At 38.7% G+C, this 14,853-nt stretch overlaps 1 protein-coding gene across 7 annotated transcripts in view; it reads left to right on the forward strand.

The window, feature by feature from the left end:
* The window catches only part of MEF2A (myocyte enhancer factor 2A), an 81,347-nt gene that overhangs the window by 40,588 nt on the left and 25,906 nt on the right, over positions 1-14,853 (forward strand). For 2 of the 7 annotated variants that reach the window (XM_012578078.5, XM_030281663.4), the window contains exon 4: positions 14,062-14,193. In XM_012578078.5, coding sequence (XP_012433532.1) covers positions 14,062-14,193 — 132 coding nt within the window. Of the gene's footprint in view, positions 1-14,061; positions 14,194-14,258; positions 14,409-14,853 lie in introns of all 7 variants that reach the window. The other 5 variants (XM_030281661.4, XM_030281660.4, XM_030281662.4 and 2 more) reach the window with 3 other exon arrangements.

The raw sequence follows: 14,853 nt of genomic DNA on the forward strand, positions 1-14,853 counted from the left end.
CTTAGGAATTGCTTTCATATGCCCAGAGCTTGGTGTCTTCTGTTGCTGCTGGAATGTTTGTGAAAACATAGTGGGAGTGAGAGCACTGGCATCTTAAATGAATATTAGAAATTTTTTTTGATGCATGCAGTTATGTCTTTTGCTGAACATGTTATTGTAGATGGGAATGATCTGTTGCTGTCCTATACCTGTTCTTTTCTGAGGTTGCTGGAGTGTAAGGTAGTGCTCTTGCACAGCATAGATGTACCATATAGAGGTATTGAAAAGAGTGAAATTTTTATTCAGTGTGTGCTTTGAATTCTTGAAATACTGGGATTGTGCATTTGGTTTTACAAACCCATAATGGCACAGTTGCAGATTGTTACGCTGAAGTGCTGTCTGTGATTTGAAGGACTTGCTGTAGGTGTTAAAGCATTTGATGCTTTAATGTTCATGGACTTTTTTTCTGTAACAGATTATTCTTGACAAGTAATTACTTTTCCTGAAGAAAGAAGTATTTCTGCAGAATAAAATGGGAAGAATTTCAGGTTTTATCAGGATTCTGTATCCATATGGCCAACAAAATGTTTTAATGTATAAAAGACAATTTGAGACTTTGAGCATTCATTGTTTTTAAATCCAAAGAAAAAGAGGGAGATGAAGAGGCACTGTATATTGTCTTTAGTGCAGGACATTGAGATTATTGCAGGTTACTTACAATAAGATAGCACTTCCATTTTGGGTCCTTCTGCCCCTCAATAAGGCCTCAGAAAGCAGCAGTTGCACAGTTGTTCCCTCTCTCCCAGCCTCACTTCCGGGAGTCAAGGGCTGAAGATGGCTCTTCCCGCCTGTTTAGCTCAGCTTTTTATCTTTTTTCCATGTTTTAATTTTCCTTGACTGATACAGTAAACCAGGGTTTATTTCACCTACACTTGGCCATGGTGGGTTTTGCTTGTTCCTCATCTCACCTCATCAGGCTGAGGTGATTTGATTTTTAGGAGCCTGTGTAAAATGTGACCTACTTTCCCAGTTGGCATCTGTGCCCAGGAGAATTCCGGGTGGGTGTCAGTTAATGAGCCTCTCTTGTGCTCTGTAGTTTAATGCTGTTTTCAGTGTAGTGTAATGTGCTGAATAAGGCTTAGGTTATACCCCAGATAGTGACAGCTGTCCTTGAAATAGGTAACGATCTGTCATAAAAATGATAACTAGAAAGTACAAAAAAAAATCTCTCTTAAACTATGGCACGTAATTATTGCAATCATACTCATTCTTGTGGAAGGACTGCTCTAGTATAAATTCCAGCAAATGATTTGGATGTTTGTATTAAATACCTTACCATGGGAATAGGTGACTGTAATGGGGAGTAACATTTGTGATGGCTTGGTGTGAGAGTGGTTTTGTCACAGTTCAGGCAAAGCAGGTAAATGACCCTGCTGCTGCTTTCAGCAGGGTCAACAAGGCAGTTTAATCTTCTGCTGTAATCAGCTGTTTTCTTGCATTAAAATACATTTCATCTCTGCATTTTCACAAAATTTTAATGGAGCTGTTAGAGGAGCAGTGCACGTTCTGTAGTCAGGAACATCTCTGGGATCAGAGTTGGGATTGTTGGCTCCTGGCTCCGAGTGAGCACGGAGAGCTCAGCTGCACGTGGAGAGCCTGCAGCAGGAAGAAGCAGATGCATCTCCCCAGCCAGATGGAGCATATGCCAAGAGACAAGTGTAACAGTGTGGGGAGCATAAACAGAAAAGTTGGTGTTGAAACACTGTGTTTATAAACCAAAAGCTCTCTGGTTTTGTTTTTCATCCAGCTTTCTCCACCTCCCAGCATTGCTTCTTTTCCAGGCTGGGAATAACCAATGTGTATTTTGAACTGTTGTTGGTGCGTAGTAGTTTGTTTTGGTAGCACTTGAATTGGTTCATTGCTTCCTTTTTTTAAAATTTGGGTTGACTTCATATGAAAACGAAGATCTGGGAATTGTATCTAAATATATACTTGGATGTACACATACAAAATTAGATGAGAATGACCTTCAGTTAATTGATCTTATTTCCTTCCTCGGTAGATACCTGGTGTATCCGATCTAGATAAGGATTTGCAAAGCAATTTGGGCTTCCCTATTTTGCTATTCAAAGCTAAATAGTAAGATGGTGGAAACTGGGCCAAATTCTTAAAAAATAATTATTTCTTTGTTTTATAACATAGGCTACACCATAAGTTTAAAAATTGCTTCTTAAAAAGAAAATGCCCTGCAACCAAGAAAATGAAAACCGATGCTGAATGTATGTGACTAAAATCTCCACATCTATGTGAGATATCAGCACAGCTTTACAGAACTGTGAGGTGGCACCAGGAATGCTGATGGTTAAACACACACTGGAGATTGGAGGGAGGCTGACACTGTGATGTGTTAACATTGTTTTTGCATTCCTGCGTATTTGATAGATGGAGACCTGCCAGAAGTGAGCAAAACCTGGGGGGAATAAAAAAAAAAAGCTTTGGGCTGATAGAAGAACATGTATTGGTGTAGTATTATGTATATTTGTAGTTCAAACCACTTGATTTGGTCTCCAAATACTGTGGGAATAAGTGGTGCATGTTTAAAAGAAGGAAAAAGCTTAAAAATTATTTCAGTGAAGGAAGGAAAAGACTTGGTAATCTGCCCATGATGCTGAGAAAATGTAGGCATTATTGGGCTTGATTTGCTAAATGATTATGTAAATGTAATTATACTGCATATAACATTTCAAATAATTTGAGATGGCACACAAATACCTTTGAGACATTTTAAGGAGGTGGTTGAGGAGGATTTATATATGGTTAAGGACTAAAATTTTCTTTTAGCTTACCTTAAAGAGAGGGAAAGTGCTTGAAAACTGAAGTGGTCTGGAATGAGTCATCAAAAGCTTATATATATATATATATAAGTATGTATACATACATATATATATACACGTATATTTTTATGTGTCTGTGTATAGTGGTTTGAATTTTTTTTTTTTTTAGTAGAAGTGTTTGCTATAAATCTGAGTTACAAACAGACTCTACCTAGAGATTTTAGTTCCCATTCATGGTTTAGGAAAAAAACACCTACCTTGAAAAATTGAAAATGTGGTCAAGGGAGCAAATATTTATTTTCAGTACTGTGACAGAAGACAACTGTGCATTTTGTGCTGAAAAGAACAGTTGCCTTTTCTGATGGTGTCTTTGTCTCTCATTTCTCTCCCCTTCTCTTTCTTTTTAGTTTGCGAGATCAAATTCAGTGCTGAATTCCCACAGTATTGTTTTTGACCTGTTTACTATTATTGATTTTTCCATGTCTTGCATTTGGTAATACTGTTTTACTCAACAATATTTTAATTCTTTGGCTGTGCTGAAATTGCTTTGGCCGTACAGATGATTAACATACGTCTTTATTTATTTATTTTTTAAAAAAAATTATCGGTGACTTTAAGCAAGCTGACAGTACTGGCAAAAAGTTTTTGTTCCGAGTTAATGTTTTGCATTCCTTCATTGCTGATATATAAAGAATTTTCAGAAGTAGGATAGACTGAGATTTTTTTTTGAAGCAGCTTTGGTTTGCCTGCAAATAATCTAAAGCTGTACTTCCCTTGTATCTAAAACAGTGAATAAATTTAGTGTTTTAGGGTTAAGAATACATTATTTCTTCTACCTCTTTAAAACAGTGCCGGTGCTTTAAATTTATCATGCTCTGCTGGTATTCTGCATTTTGATGAATTCCAGATTTAGTCACTACTTAAAGCATATACATATCTGAAGTTTGTCTAGAATGCATATTTTTATAGAAATTTCTCAAGTCTTGCTAATAGCGACTGTACTTGGCTGCTGTATTGCCAGCAGTGATTTTCTGTAGCTGCAGTTCAGGGTGCTCTCTGTCCTACACCAGTCCTGTCACAGTTACACCAGTGACGTGACTTTAAAGCTGTGAACTGAAATTTGCTGTGATGTTCTCATTTTTTAATAAATTACCAGAAAAAGCTGATCACTGAGTGGCAGCTGACTTGGCTGTGCATCATTACAATCTCAGATTGGATCGGATGCTCCTCTGGCGGCTGTGCTGCTGGGAGGGCCAGAATCCTAAATCTGTGTCAAATACTGGTACAGAGCTTTTGTGTGCTCTTGTCTACCAAAAATCTCTGCAGAATCAGCCCTGCAATAGGCAGGGATTGGATTCTCCTCTGTCTGAAACGTGATTTTATTTCCCAGCTGTGCAAAGCATGTTTTTCCAACTGTTTCTCCTCTGTGTTAGGAGAATATTTTTATTTTTGAAATTTATAGAGCAGACACACAACGTCCAGTTCTCACACCCACTGCTCGGGAAACACTTGTCAAGGATTGAGTTCTGGGTTTAGCTGTTCTGCAGACATCGTGTTAAGTAGGATTGAAAATTGACTCCAAGAAAATCCGCAACAGCTCATTGCTTGTTAGTGCTGGAGTTCATGCAGGCAGTCACACAAAGACATAATTATTGTATGAACAAGTTCTTCAAGCTGTGCTGGTCTCATGTATTCTGCAGTCCTTGTGTTGCTGCAGAATTTGGTGCTTTTGAAATTCTGTAGTGACAGAAAAGTGTATTTTTACTTTGCAATTTCAAAGTGAGGACCATGGCATCTGTTGATCAAGAGAGAGTGACTTTACACAAGCTGTGCGTGGAAAGAATAGACCCAGAACAAAGCATCTCCTGCAACTACAGCAAAATGAAGGGCTGTTCTTTATGTGGTAGGCTTGATTTCAGTGGAGACTTAATGTAATCCCATCTTTTGACTTCAGGCTCGTGGGTTTGGTCGTGTCTTCTGCCAGGGATTAACCACCTTGCAGGAGGGACAGCAGCAGTGCAGCTTCTTGATCATCTCTGTTCCTCAGCCACTGTTTCACATGACCTGCCCAGAGGAGGGGAGGGTCATCTCCACTGCTTCACTGCTCCCTGCATTTTGGACCTCATCATGTCTGCAATTTTAAAATTGTTGCTTTTGAATAATCTTGCTCCTTGGGCCATGAGCTGATGGTGCTTGTGCAGCAGAGGGCTCAGGGAGTCTGTGGCTTGTTCCCTGCCAGGGTTTTGCTGCAGCTGCTGTGGCCATGGGGGCTGTGACGCTCAGCACTCACCTGAACAAAACACTTCCCTTGGTAATTGCTCCTGGAGTGCAGCTGCACCTGAAGAAGGAAAATATTGGTGGTGGCAGTTCCTGTGGTACAGCCCTCTGAGTACCCTAACAGCCTGTGACATGTGACACACGACATGTGACAAACCATTCTTCACCATACTTGTAGATGAATACACATCCAGTTCATTTAGTGATTTACCCAGGTTTTTTTGGAACATCTTATGTCATATCAGGGATGTGATATTTCATATGGGAGCCCTGTAAGTCATAGTGTAGGCTATGGAATGCTAGGCAAGTTAGTTAAATTTGCAGTAGGATGAATTTTAACATAAATTTTACGTTTTACTGGAAATACTAGGTAATCTCATCAGGAAGTGAATAATACATTTTTATTAAAAACTCCCAAATATTTTGGGAATGTTGTAAAGATTTTTTAGATCAAAGCTCTTACATATTGTCCCACTGTAAACTCTTCTATAACTGTAACAAAACTGGTACCATATAAAGCCCCGCTCTTTCCTGCAAATAACTTAAAATTTGGTATTTGCTAATTAAAATGACTTTTTAAAAAGAAAAAAAAAATCAAGCATTCCAGAGCCAGTCTTTATCTAATGTTGACATGAACTACATGATAAAGCTTATTCAAATTTCTTGGTCCCTGATTCCTGTACAGCCTTTTCTCTCTACCTTTCAAGGTCCCACCTTTGATTTCCCACCCCTTTTCACATTAACTCAGGAGAGTCTTCAAAGTGGTGCTCTTGCTTTTGAATAATTTGCACTAAATGGAGACTATGCAGGAAAAAGCATGTTAAATATATTGTGTTGACACATAACTGAGAAGTTCTGTATTTGAAACATGAATTGTGACATTATTAGAGCTGTGTCTGGAAGTCTCACATTCCCATTATTTTAGTTCAGTAAAAACAGAGATGTAATATTTGTAGCCTGTTTCCTTATTTTTGGGGAGGCTATCTGCTTCCTGTTGTACACACTGATCTCAGCTGGTGTTTTCAAATACCTGCTTTGAGTTGTCTTATTCAGCTTGCTTATTTTTGGGGGGTGTTTTTGGTGAAACAAGATGGCAGTTCCGTACAAATATTCAAGGTGTTAGAGCTTGTTCTGGGAGATGTAGCCAGTGCCCATAATCTTACATGTGAACAGTATTTTAGCAATAGCATAAATCCTTGGAATCTACTAAACATTTTCTTTGGGAATGGTTGCCATTCGTGTTGCAATTACTGTTTTGATAACACTAAATTATCTCGAGTACCAAGACTCTGAAACAGTTCTCCTTTCCAATTTTAAAGCTGTAAGGAACTATTCCGGACTAAAAGTATTTGTAATTGCAATACTACATGGGCAGGTAGACCGAAAGAACACCATTCTTTTTATTAAATGAATTCTAATCAGAGTTAAGCCATTTTTTTTTTTTCTTGGCAAACTCTAAGTAGGAGATAATATTTTTCCTAAAGAACTTCTAAAAGATTATGAGGGATATTATGCAGATGGATTGCTGCACTTGGAAACTTTTCATGTTCCATATGGCTTATCTGCAGTGCACTGTTGCTGAAAGGAGGCCTTCAGTCAGCTACTGCTGCTGCTGATTTATAATTTAACCATTGCAAGCACGTGAAGATCTGCATTTGGGAGGCTGAGATTATACATCTATGTGTTGTTATTTGGGTAAGGACTGAAATAAAGCATTTATGTGCCATGAAACATCTCTTTGAGTATTCTAACATAGAGCTGTGTTTTGCTCCATTTTACCATTAATTTTGTTTGTTTGCAAATTTATAGTCCCTGGAAGGACTATAAAATGTATTTAATTTATATGCTAAGGAGTAATTTTTGCTTCTTGAAGATGAATATCAGTCTATTTTGTCTTTTTTTTTTTAATAAAAAGATTGAGAAACATAAGTTAAACTGGCACTTTAGTAGTCTTTAATGGGAAAATCTAGTTGATGGTTCTTTTTATAACACAGGTAAATGCAAATCTGCTCAGTGATATAAAATTTAATGATCTGCTGAGTTGGATAGAAAGTGAAACAAAGACAAATGCATCAAAAATCGGACTTTGAGAGCTTGACTAAGATGTCACTCTGGCAACAGCATTATCAGTGCTAATGGATTAGTAATCATTTTAAGTCTCAAGGAGTTCATTTAGGACCGAGCAATCCAGCTTGTTTGTAGGTCAGCAACTGCTTTATAAAGTCCACAGTTCACAGATAGTGTTTCTCTAAAATCACAAATACAAGCAAGCAGCTGCCATTCCCGTACCTTCTAGTCCAGAGCTGGGTAATATTCTGGGGGTGAAGAGTGGATTTTATAGCCCATAAATTTCTAATTCTTTAGTAATTGCTTGTGGTTATCTACTTAAAATAATGTTTCACAGCAAAGATGCTTCAGGCTAGAATTTAAACTTCATGCCATATCAAGTCTAAAAACCTTTTGTATGTGTTATTTTATATAAATGAGAGTTTGAATCCTGAGTGCCATCTTTATCATATCTGGGAGGAATTTGACAGCTAGCTTTCATGTTTGGCAAGCCAGGGATACATGTTAAAATTTGCCAGATACTGGAAGTGGTCCAACATTTGAAACAAGACAGTGTCTTTTCTTAGAGTGGTTTATAGCAGGGACACTGATAAAATTTCAAATCATGAACATTTTTCATTTGTAAATGCTGAATACCTTTGCCTAAAACTGAACATAGAGCATTGCTAAAGGGGCTCTTCTTTTTCTTTGTATTTTATGGATAATGCCAGGCAGGCTTAGAAGTTTTTTATTTGTAAACCCCTGGAATAAGTAATTAATCCTAAACCTCCTTTTTTTTATAGCAAACTATAGTATTTGGCCAAGAAATACAAGCTGTAGCAAACTTTAGGCACTACACTCAGAATTTTTCAAGTCCATGTATTTTTGCATAATGTCAATTATTTGCTTTTTAAATATCACTACTAATTGAGCACAAGTATGGAAAATATTATTTAAGTAAGCTGAAAGGAGAGTATGTCAATAGTTCAGATTTTCTTTAGCATGCAGTATTATGGCTGGGGAGCCTGCCAGAAAGATTGGGAAGGTCTTGTTCTTTAAGAAGTTAAGCTCTCCAAGTTGCTTAGCTCATGGAAATGTCTGTCATAATCTAATTTGGCCTCCTGTGCGTTTCAGGGAAGTTTTGAAAGCTGGGCACCACTCCTTCCCTGAGCTGGTTTGGGATGGATGTGTTTGTGGCTATAATTAGAATGTGAAATTTGAACTGATAGCGTGGCAAAATGTAATTGAAAATGTGTCAGGGATACTGAAAGGAACAGTATTAGGGATAAATGTAAGTAGCTTCCCAACTCAAAAGGACAGGAAGACAGCTTCATAAGGAAATTTGCAGATGCTTCAGTGGTTGAAGTTGAGAATATTAATAGACCCTGAGGAAAATATATCAAGTTTGTAAACATCACATAAAACAATACACTACATCTGTCTGTGGAAAAAGAAATTTCAGCATACAGAAATAATGTTGATGAGTTTAAATAGACAAAACACTGAGTTGAATTATCTGGTTTTTCTCTGGCTGTTCTGGTTTGATGTTTGTGCTGCACTGGGGATTCACTCCTGCTTGGATTTTAGACAGTGGTAAATTCATGTACCCGGCACTGTAGGGTCAAGGTCTGACTCTGCAGAGCTGTGTTGTTAATTTAGAGAAAAGAAACAGCAATGATGATGCTTCTGTAGCCAAACTGACCCGCAGGAAGTTTAAAAACTAAAAATAGCTTTTGGTGGCTAAGAATACTCCTCGGGTACTTGAATATGTTTTATACATAATAAGGGAGACATAATGATATCTAAAGGATGAGACACCTTACTATTGTTCAGGCTGATGAAAGTGGAATATTTTGTGTTATAAAAGAAGAGAAAACCAGCCAGGTTTTAGGCTCAAGTTCTTGGCAATAATATGTATCAGGAAGCAAATAATAAAACAATTGTCTTGCTTTCAGCAGGACATTCTGCTGCATGCAAAGCCTGTAGTGATACATGTGGTCCCTGCCTGCTGTGGGAAGGGAGCTGAGCTGCAGCAAAGGAATATGCCCTGCTTTGTCTCACTGATCTTTCATGTATTAAGAAAGAAAACTGGGTGGGAATCTGCTGCTGTGACTGCTTTATTTGTCCTTCGTTGTGTGACTATCACAGAAAAAAAAAGGTGTGGCTTTTCATGTAGGATGTGACTATCAGTGGTGGTGTGGTTTGCTGCTGCCAGCGAGGCTGGGCCAGTCCTTCTGCCTCCTCTGCCCACACGTTGGCCACCCACCTATTCCTGCTGCAGATGAACAGAAACCAGCAAAAATAAGTTAATTAAAGAATGGACAAGGAGATTTTTTTTTTTAGTGACACAAAAATATTATCCGCTATTGCATGGCATATCCACATGCATCAGGAAAGTTTAATCATTTATCCTTTTGATATCCATGGTGGAGGTGCCTACCAGAGCAGCAGTAATACTTAGCAGTACTAGTAGGGCTTTTCCATTACTTTAGGCCTGAGGAATATTTACACTTTAAAAAGTTATGATATTTAAAACATATTTACTCCAAATTTGTGCTGCTTTGCAGCTTTTCCATGCTCTGATTGCAAGAGCAGAAGGAGAACTAGCCACGGGATTTAAGTGAAAGGTTTGCCTTTTCCAAGGGAAATCACTTTTCATTTCAGTCTTAGTCAAATTTTGGACATGGTTTTCCCAGTGATTTGGGATGAAGTACCAACAAAAATCCTTTCTGGCCAGCTCCAATAGTAAGTGCAAAAATAGAGCTGTTAACATGATACATGGTAGCTTTGACAGCAACAACCATTTCCTTTTTGTGTAATATTACAAGAAACCAAACACTGAGTGTTTTGAATGACCTGACACTTTTTTACACTTCATAACACTTTCTACACATGAGGTCATCCTACATTCTTGCTTTAAAGCCGAAAAATATCATTTCCTGACGTGACAATGAACGTAATCAAGTTCTTTACAGTTCTGCCAGGGCTGGTAAGGAGCCCAGATCACAATATCAGAAGTCTTGGCTTTTTAACCAAACCAAATGATGGGAGCACAAAACCCGCTGATTGTGCTCTTTAATCATCAGCAGCGTTTCCTTTCGGGGTGGGATGGCAAGCCCGGGTCTGGGTGGGAGGGGGCCAGCTGGGGGCTGTCACTTGGTCTCTGGAAGCACTGACCCATCCATGTTTATTGGTTCCCTGAGCAGAGTCTGGAACCCCCTGGGAGCTGGGCTGGAGCCAGCCTGGAGAAGGTGGTGCCTTCATCTCCGGCTCTGGGGGCTGAGCAGCCTTCAGGCTCCTGCCTTCCATGTGCCTCTGTTGGATTTTGTGGAAGGAAGCTTGTGCTAGGATAATTACACTGAGATGGTTGAATATCAGCTCTTCTTCCTCAATGATCAAACCAAAAAATGACTTTATTGTGCTTTTATACTCTTTTCTATTTGTATTATCAGTTTCAGTAAAATTTATATTGAATTGTAGAGAGAAGCCAGTTATTCATTTCTGTTGTTGTTTTGCAAGAAGCCCTTCTTCTGTTCCTTAGATGTTTCTTGCCAAGGCATGATTCTTTTCTTAAATTAGCAAAATGCTAATTTTAATTGCAAAGTGCAATTAAAAACTACCTTGCATATGTGTGGGGAAGTTCAGGAAAATATTGGGGCTCTTGTACCATGTGCTTGACTGCAATATTTAAACCCGTCATAGCTGGTCGAGCCATTCTCATACAATGTTTTCTAAGCTCTGCCATTCAAATCAAAATAAATCAATACTAGACTAATAGTATTGAACAGCTCCTGGGTCAATTCTGCAATATTAAGATGACCAGAGCTGTCTGGAACACTTGTGTAGTGACATTGTGTATCACAAAAATGTATTTTTGTGTTTCCTTTATTCTTTAAAAAAAAAGATTTTGCACCTGCATTGGTTCATTGTAAATACTTAGCATTATTTTCTGAATAAAACTAGTATTTTTCTCTCATCAGTTGGTGCAGTTGGAGATCAAAGCTGCGCAATCTTAGTTACTGGGGCACAATACAGTGTGTTGGCAGACATATTGGAACAATTTCCAGTAATTTTGGCTAAGTCTTAGAGGAAGTGGAAAGTAACACACATTTACTGAAAGGGCTACACATTTCCTTACATGATCTGGAAAACAAGACTTCACACCAGAAGATAACTGCAGTGAGCATCCAATAACAAAACCTGAAATTTAATGTTCTTTTCCCCTTTTGCTGTGGTAAGAAAAAATTCTGCCTTATATTTATTAGTCTCCACTGCAAATACTATGATTTTGTTCTAAATGAGCTTGTGTATCACAGCAGAGAAATAAAACTCCCTTCACGTTACACAAATTACTTGGTCTCACCAAATTTTTTCCTCTGAACAACATCAGAGTTAACAAAATTTTAATCTCTATGATAATACCTTGAAAATTGCTCAGACAGCCGAGTTATTTACATCATTTGGAGAAACAAGAAATTTTAGCGCTGGAGAATCTCGAGGGCGGATCGGCCGTTGTTTGTGGAGTTTGGATTCCCAGGAGCGATCCCGGTGCCGGTTGCCCAGCGGGGCCTGTGCCGGCTCGGCTGCGGTGCCCGTGCCAGCAGCTCGCGGCATTCCGTGCACAGCCCTGGCACGGAGCAGGAATGTTTTACTATTGTGTTACTGCGCACTGATAAAAGTTCGCAGGCTTTTTATGGTCAGGTCCTCAAAGTGGCACTTGGTGTTTTGGTGATAAGGAGGCAGAGCTCTGGCTGTTGGACCCAGCCTTATTATCTGTGACAGGGGACTGTGGCTTAAATCCCTCCACAATGACAGGAACCCCATCTGGAGTGACGGTTTCCAGAGCCTGAAACGGGAGATACTGAGGCATTTTCCTTCCTCTTGAGTCAAAGCAGAGTTAACCCCATTGTTAGCAAAAATGACACACAGTCAACGAGAGGAAGGAAGTATTTTTACATTTGAATATCTTCCTTTCTGTTTAAATCGGAGGATAATTTTCAGACCATTCGGGAGGGATGAACTGGCAGCATTACGCTAAAAAAGCTTTCGCTGGATTGCTTTAGAGTATAGAAAGGAGCTCTGCTGAAGCTCCCTTGCTGCAAGACTTCAGTTGCCTCAGTGTGTTTATCACAGGAGCTGCACTCTGTGTGTGCAGTCTTGCAGCCCTTTCCTTGCAGAGCCTACGTGCAGCTCTGTCGTCGTGTGCCGGGCACTGCGCTGCACCGAACGCGCCTAAAGACATTTGGGTTCTAGTTGCAGAGCCCCGTGGGCTGCAGGGGTTAAGTGTAATCCAGATTACACAGCGTTAACATTTTCCCTGCTGATACCAAAGTGTAGCAGAGTGGCAGGCTGACTTGTTAGGAAGGGCTGTGAGAGGGATAACAGGTCCGACCTTGAGAGGCCGAGCTGCCGGCCCTTGTATGGCCAAGTCCATTGACGTGTCCGGCTATTGGTGGAGGAGCGGCATCGGAGCTGTGACAGGTGCTGGAGGAGCCTACACCTGTTTTCCCCATATGCTGATTTAGTGATTACATTTTTGTGGGAGTTCCAGATACTGTGTGGGATACATGGAGCAAGCCAGGAAACTTGAGAAGGAATTGCAGCTTATGGTGAACTGTGATATTAAAGAATTTCAGGCGGCGAATTGGATTTTCAATTCCTGCTTTCAAGCTGCAGTAGAAATAAGCAGGATTTTGCATATATATGAATAGTGAGGAAGTTGTGTGTATTTTTTATTCTACTAAAAATCAGTTGACAGTAAAAAATGCTGGTGAATACTATGAGCGAAAATATTTTGTTTTGTAAATCAGAATTTCAGTGTGTAATGGAAATTGCTTCTGTAGGAAAACATGGGGGTTTTTATGGTGCTGGAAACGTCAGTTTGCAGATTTCTGATATTTTAGGGTTTTAATGTAAAATTAATGGACTATAGATAATTTCTGACAAAAAGGAAGTATGCAGCTCTCTTGTGCCTGTATAGTCCTACTGCCGCTTTATGTATGGATAACATATATCTGTTTAAATTTTTTATTGCTTTCCTTTTGAAACTTAAAAAAAATTTAAAGATTTTTTCACAGGTAATGCTTTAAATATTGTTTTGTTATAAATTAGAGCTTGCAGAGAAAAATTTCTGATTGTGTAATAGGGTGAAAAACAAAAACAAGAAATACAAATATATCTTGTAATTTGGTCACGAGACCTGTAGTTTCACATCCTTTCTTTAATGGCTGGATTGTAGACAAGCTTGCTTTTTTTTTTTCCAGGGGATGTTGATGTGAGTTCTCCATCTGAAAACAGGAAGTAGCTCCATAAAGTTAGTCTGAAGGACTCTGAAAAAGCTTATATTTAGCAAACGAAGTCATTTTAGAGAGGGATTATGTAATTTCTTTTTTGCAGTTCTTGTTGTCGTGCAGGATGACAGGAAGATCCTGTCTTTGTCAGCTTTTGAGACTGAATGTTACAGATATTAATGTCCTGCAGTTATTTAACTGGATCAGAATTTTAGCCACTGTGTTTGTCAGAATTTAACTGTATGCTCTTTAAAATGTGAATATTAAAATTGGGATGCTAAAATCAGTTCATTAAAGATCCAGTAAACTGGCTTTTAATTACCAGTGAATACATGAACTCCTTTGCCACAGGCTTGAATGATACTTGTCAGGCAACTTCACTTCATCAGCCAATGTCTAAAAATGATTTTGCATGCAGTGCTGGGAGATGAAGTGCCTGTGAGATGGCACCTGGGTGAACCTTTTCTCATTGTGTATTTTGCCACTATCTTGAAAGACTGATTCTGTCTGTTGCACAGTGAGTTTTGTCTGTGAAAGTTTGATGTAGTTTCAGGGGCTCTGAATGATTCAGTAGTGTACAAAACTTCTTGGCAAGTTAGTATGATTTGTATGTGAATTTTCCAATTGTATTTCAGACCTTAAGAAAGAAAGGCCTTAATGGTTGTGAGAGCCCTGATGCTGACGATTACTTTGAGCACAGTCCACTATCGGAGGACAGATTCAGCAAACTAAATGAAGATAGTGATTTTATTTTCAAGCGAGGCCCTGTAAGTACTTTTATTTTATCTCTACTTTTTATTTGTTGATCCTTTTTATTAACTTCATTATTTAGGCTCTGAACAAGAAGGAACACAGAGGGTGCGACAGCCCGGACCCTGACACTTCATATGTGCTCACGCCACATACAGAAGAAAAATATAAAAAAATTAATGAAGAGTTTGATAATATGATGCGGAATCATAAAATCGCAGTGAGTACTAAAGTATGGTTTGTGCTTCTCTTACATGCATGAGAATTTTCATGGTGTTTGCTTACCACTGAAAAGCACTTCAAAGACAAGAGGATGTAAGGGCTTGAGAAGGGAAAAGGACTTCTGAGGACAAATGAGATTGTGATACCTGGTCTTGTTACAATTCATTTTACTGTAAAGAATAAGAAGAATAATCTCTAGCTTTGGTTTTGCACTCCCAGTTTTTCATACCTTTGGAACACAAGATGACATTTCAAAATTTCCAGGAGCCTACAGCATTACCTAATCCTACCTAAAATATATTTACCAAGATAGGTTTTTGTTGTAGGATGTAGGATCATTTATTTACATCTTGTAGGCCTTCATGTGTCTGGTGATCAAGATTTTACAGTATGTGACAAGCAGGCAAATAGAATTGGATTAATTTTTTCATCTAACCAATAGAATTTATTTTGCT

The sequence above is a fragment of the Taeniopygia guttata genome, chromosome 10 (genome assembly GCF_048771995.1).
Source record: "Taeniopygia guttata chromosome 10, bTaeGut7.mat, whole genome shotgun sequence".
In the NCBI taxonomy this organism is placed as follows: Eukaryota; Metazoa; Chordata; class Aves; order Passeriformes; family Estrildidae; genus Taeniopygia; species Taeniopygia guttata.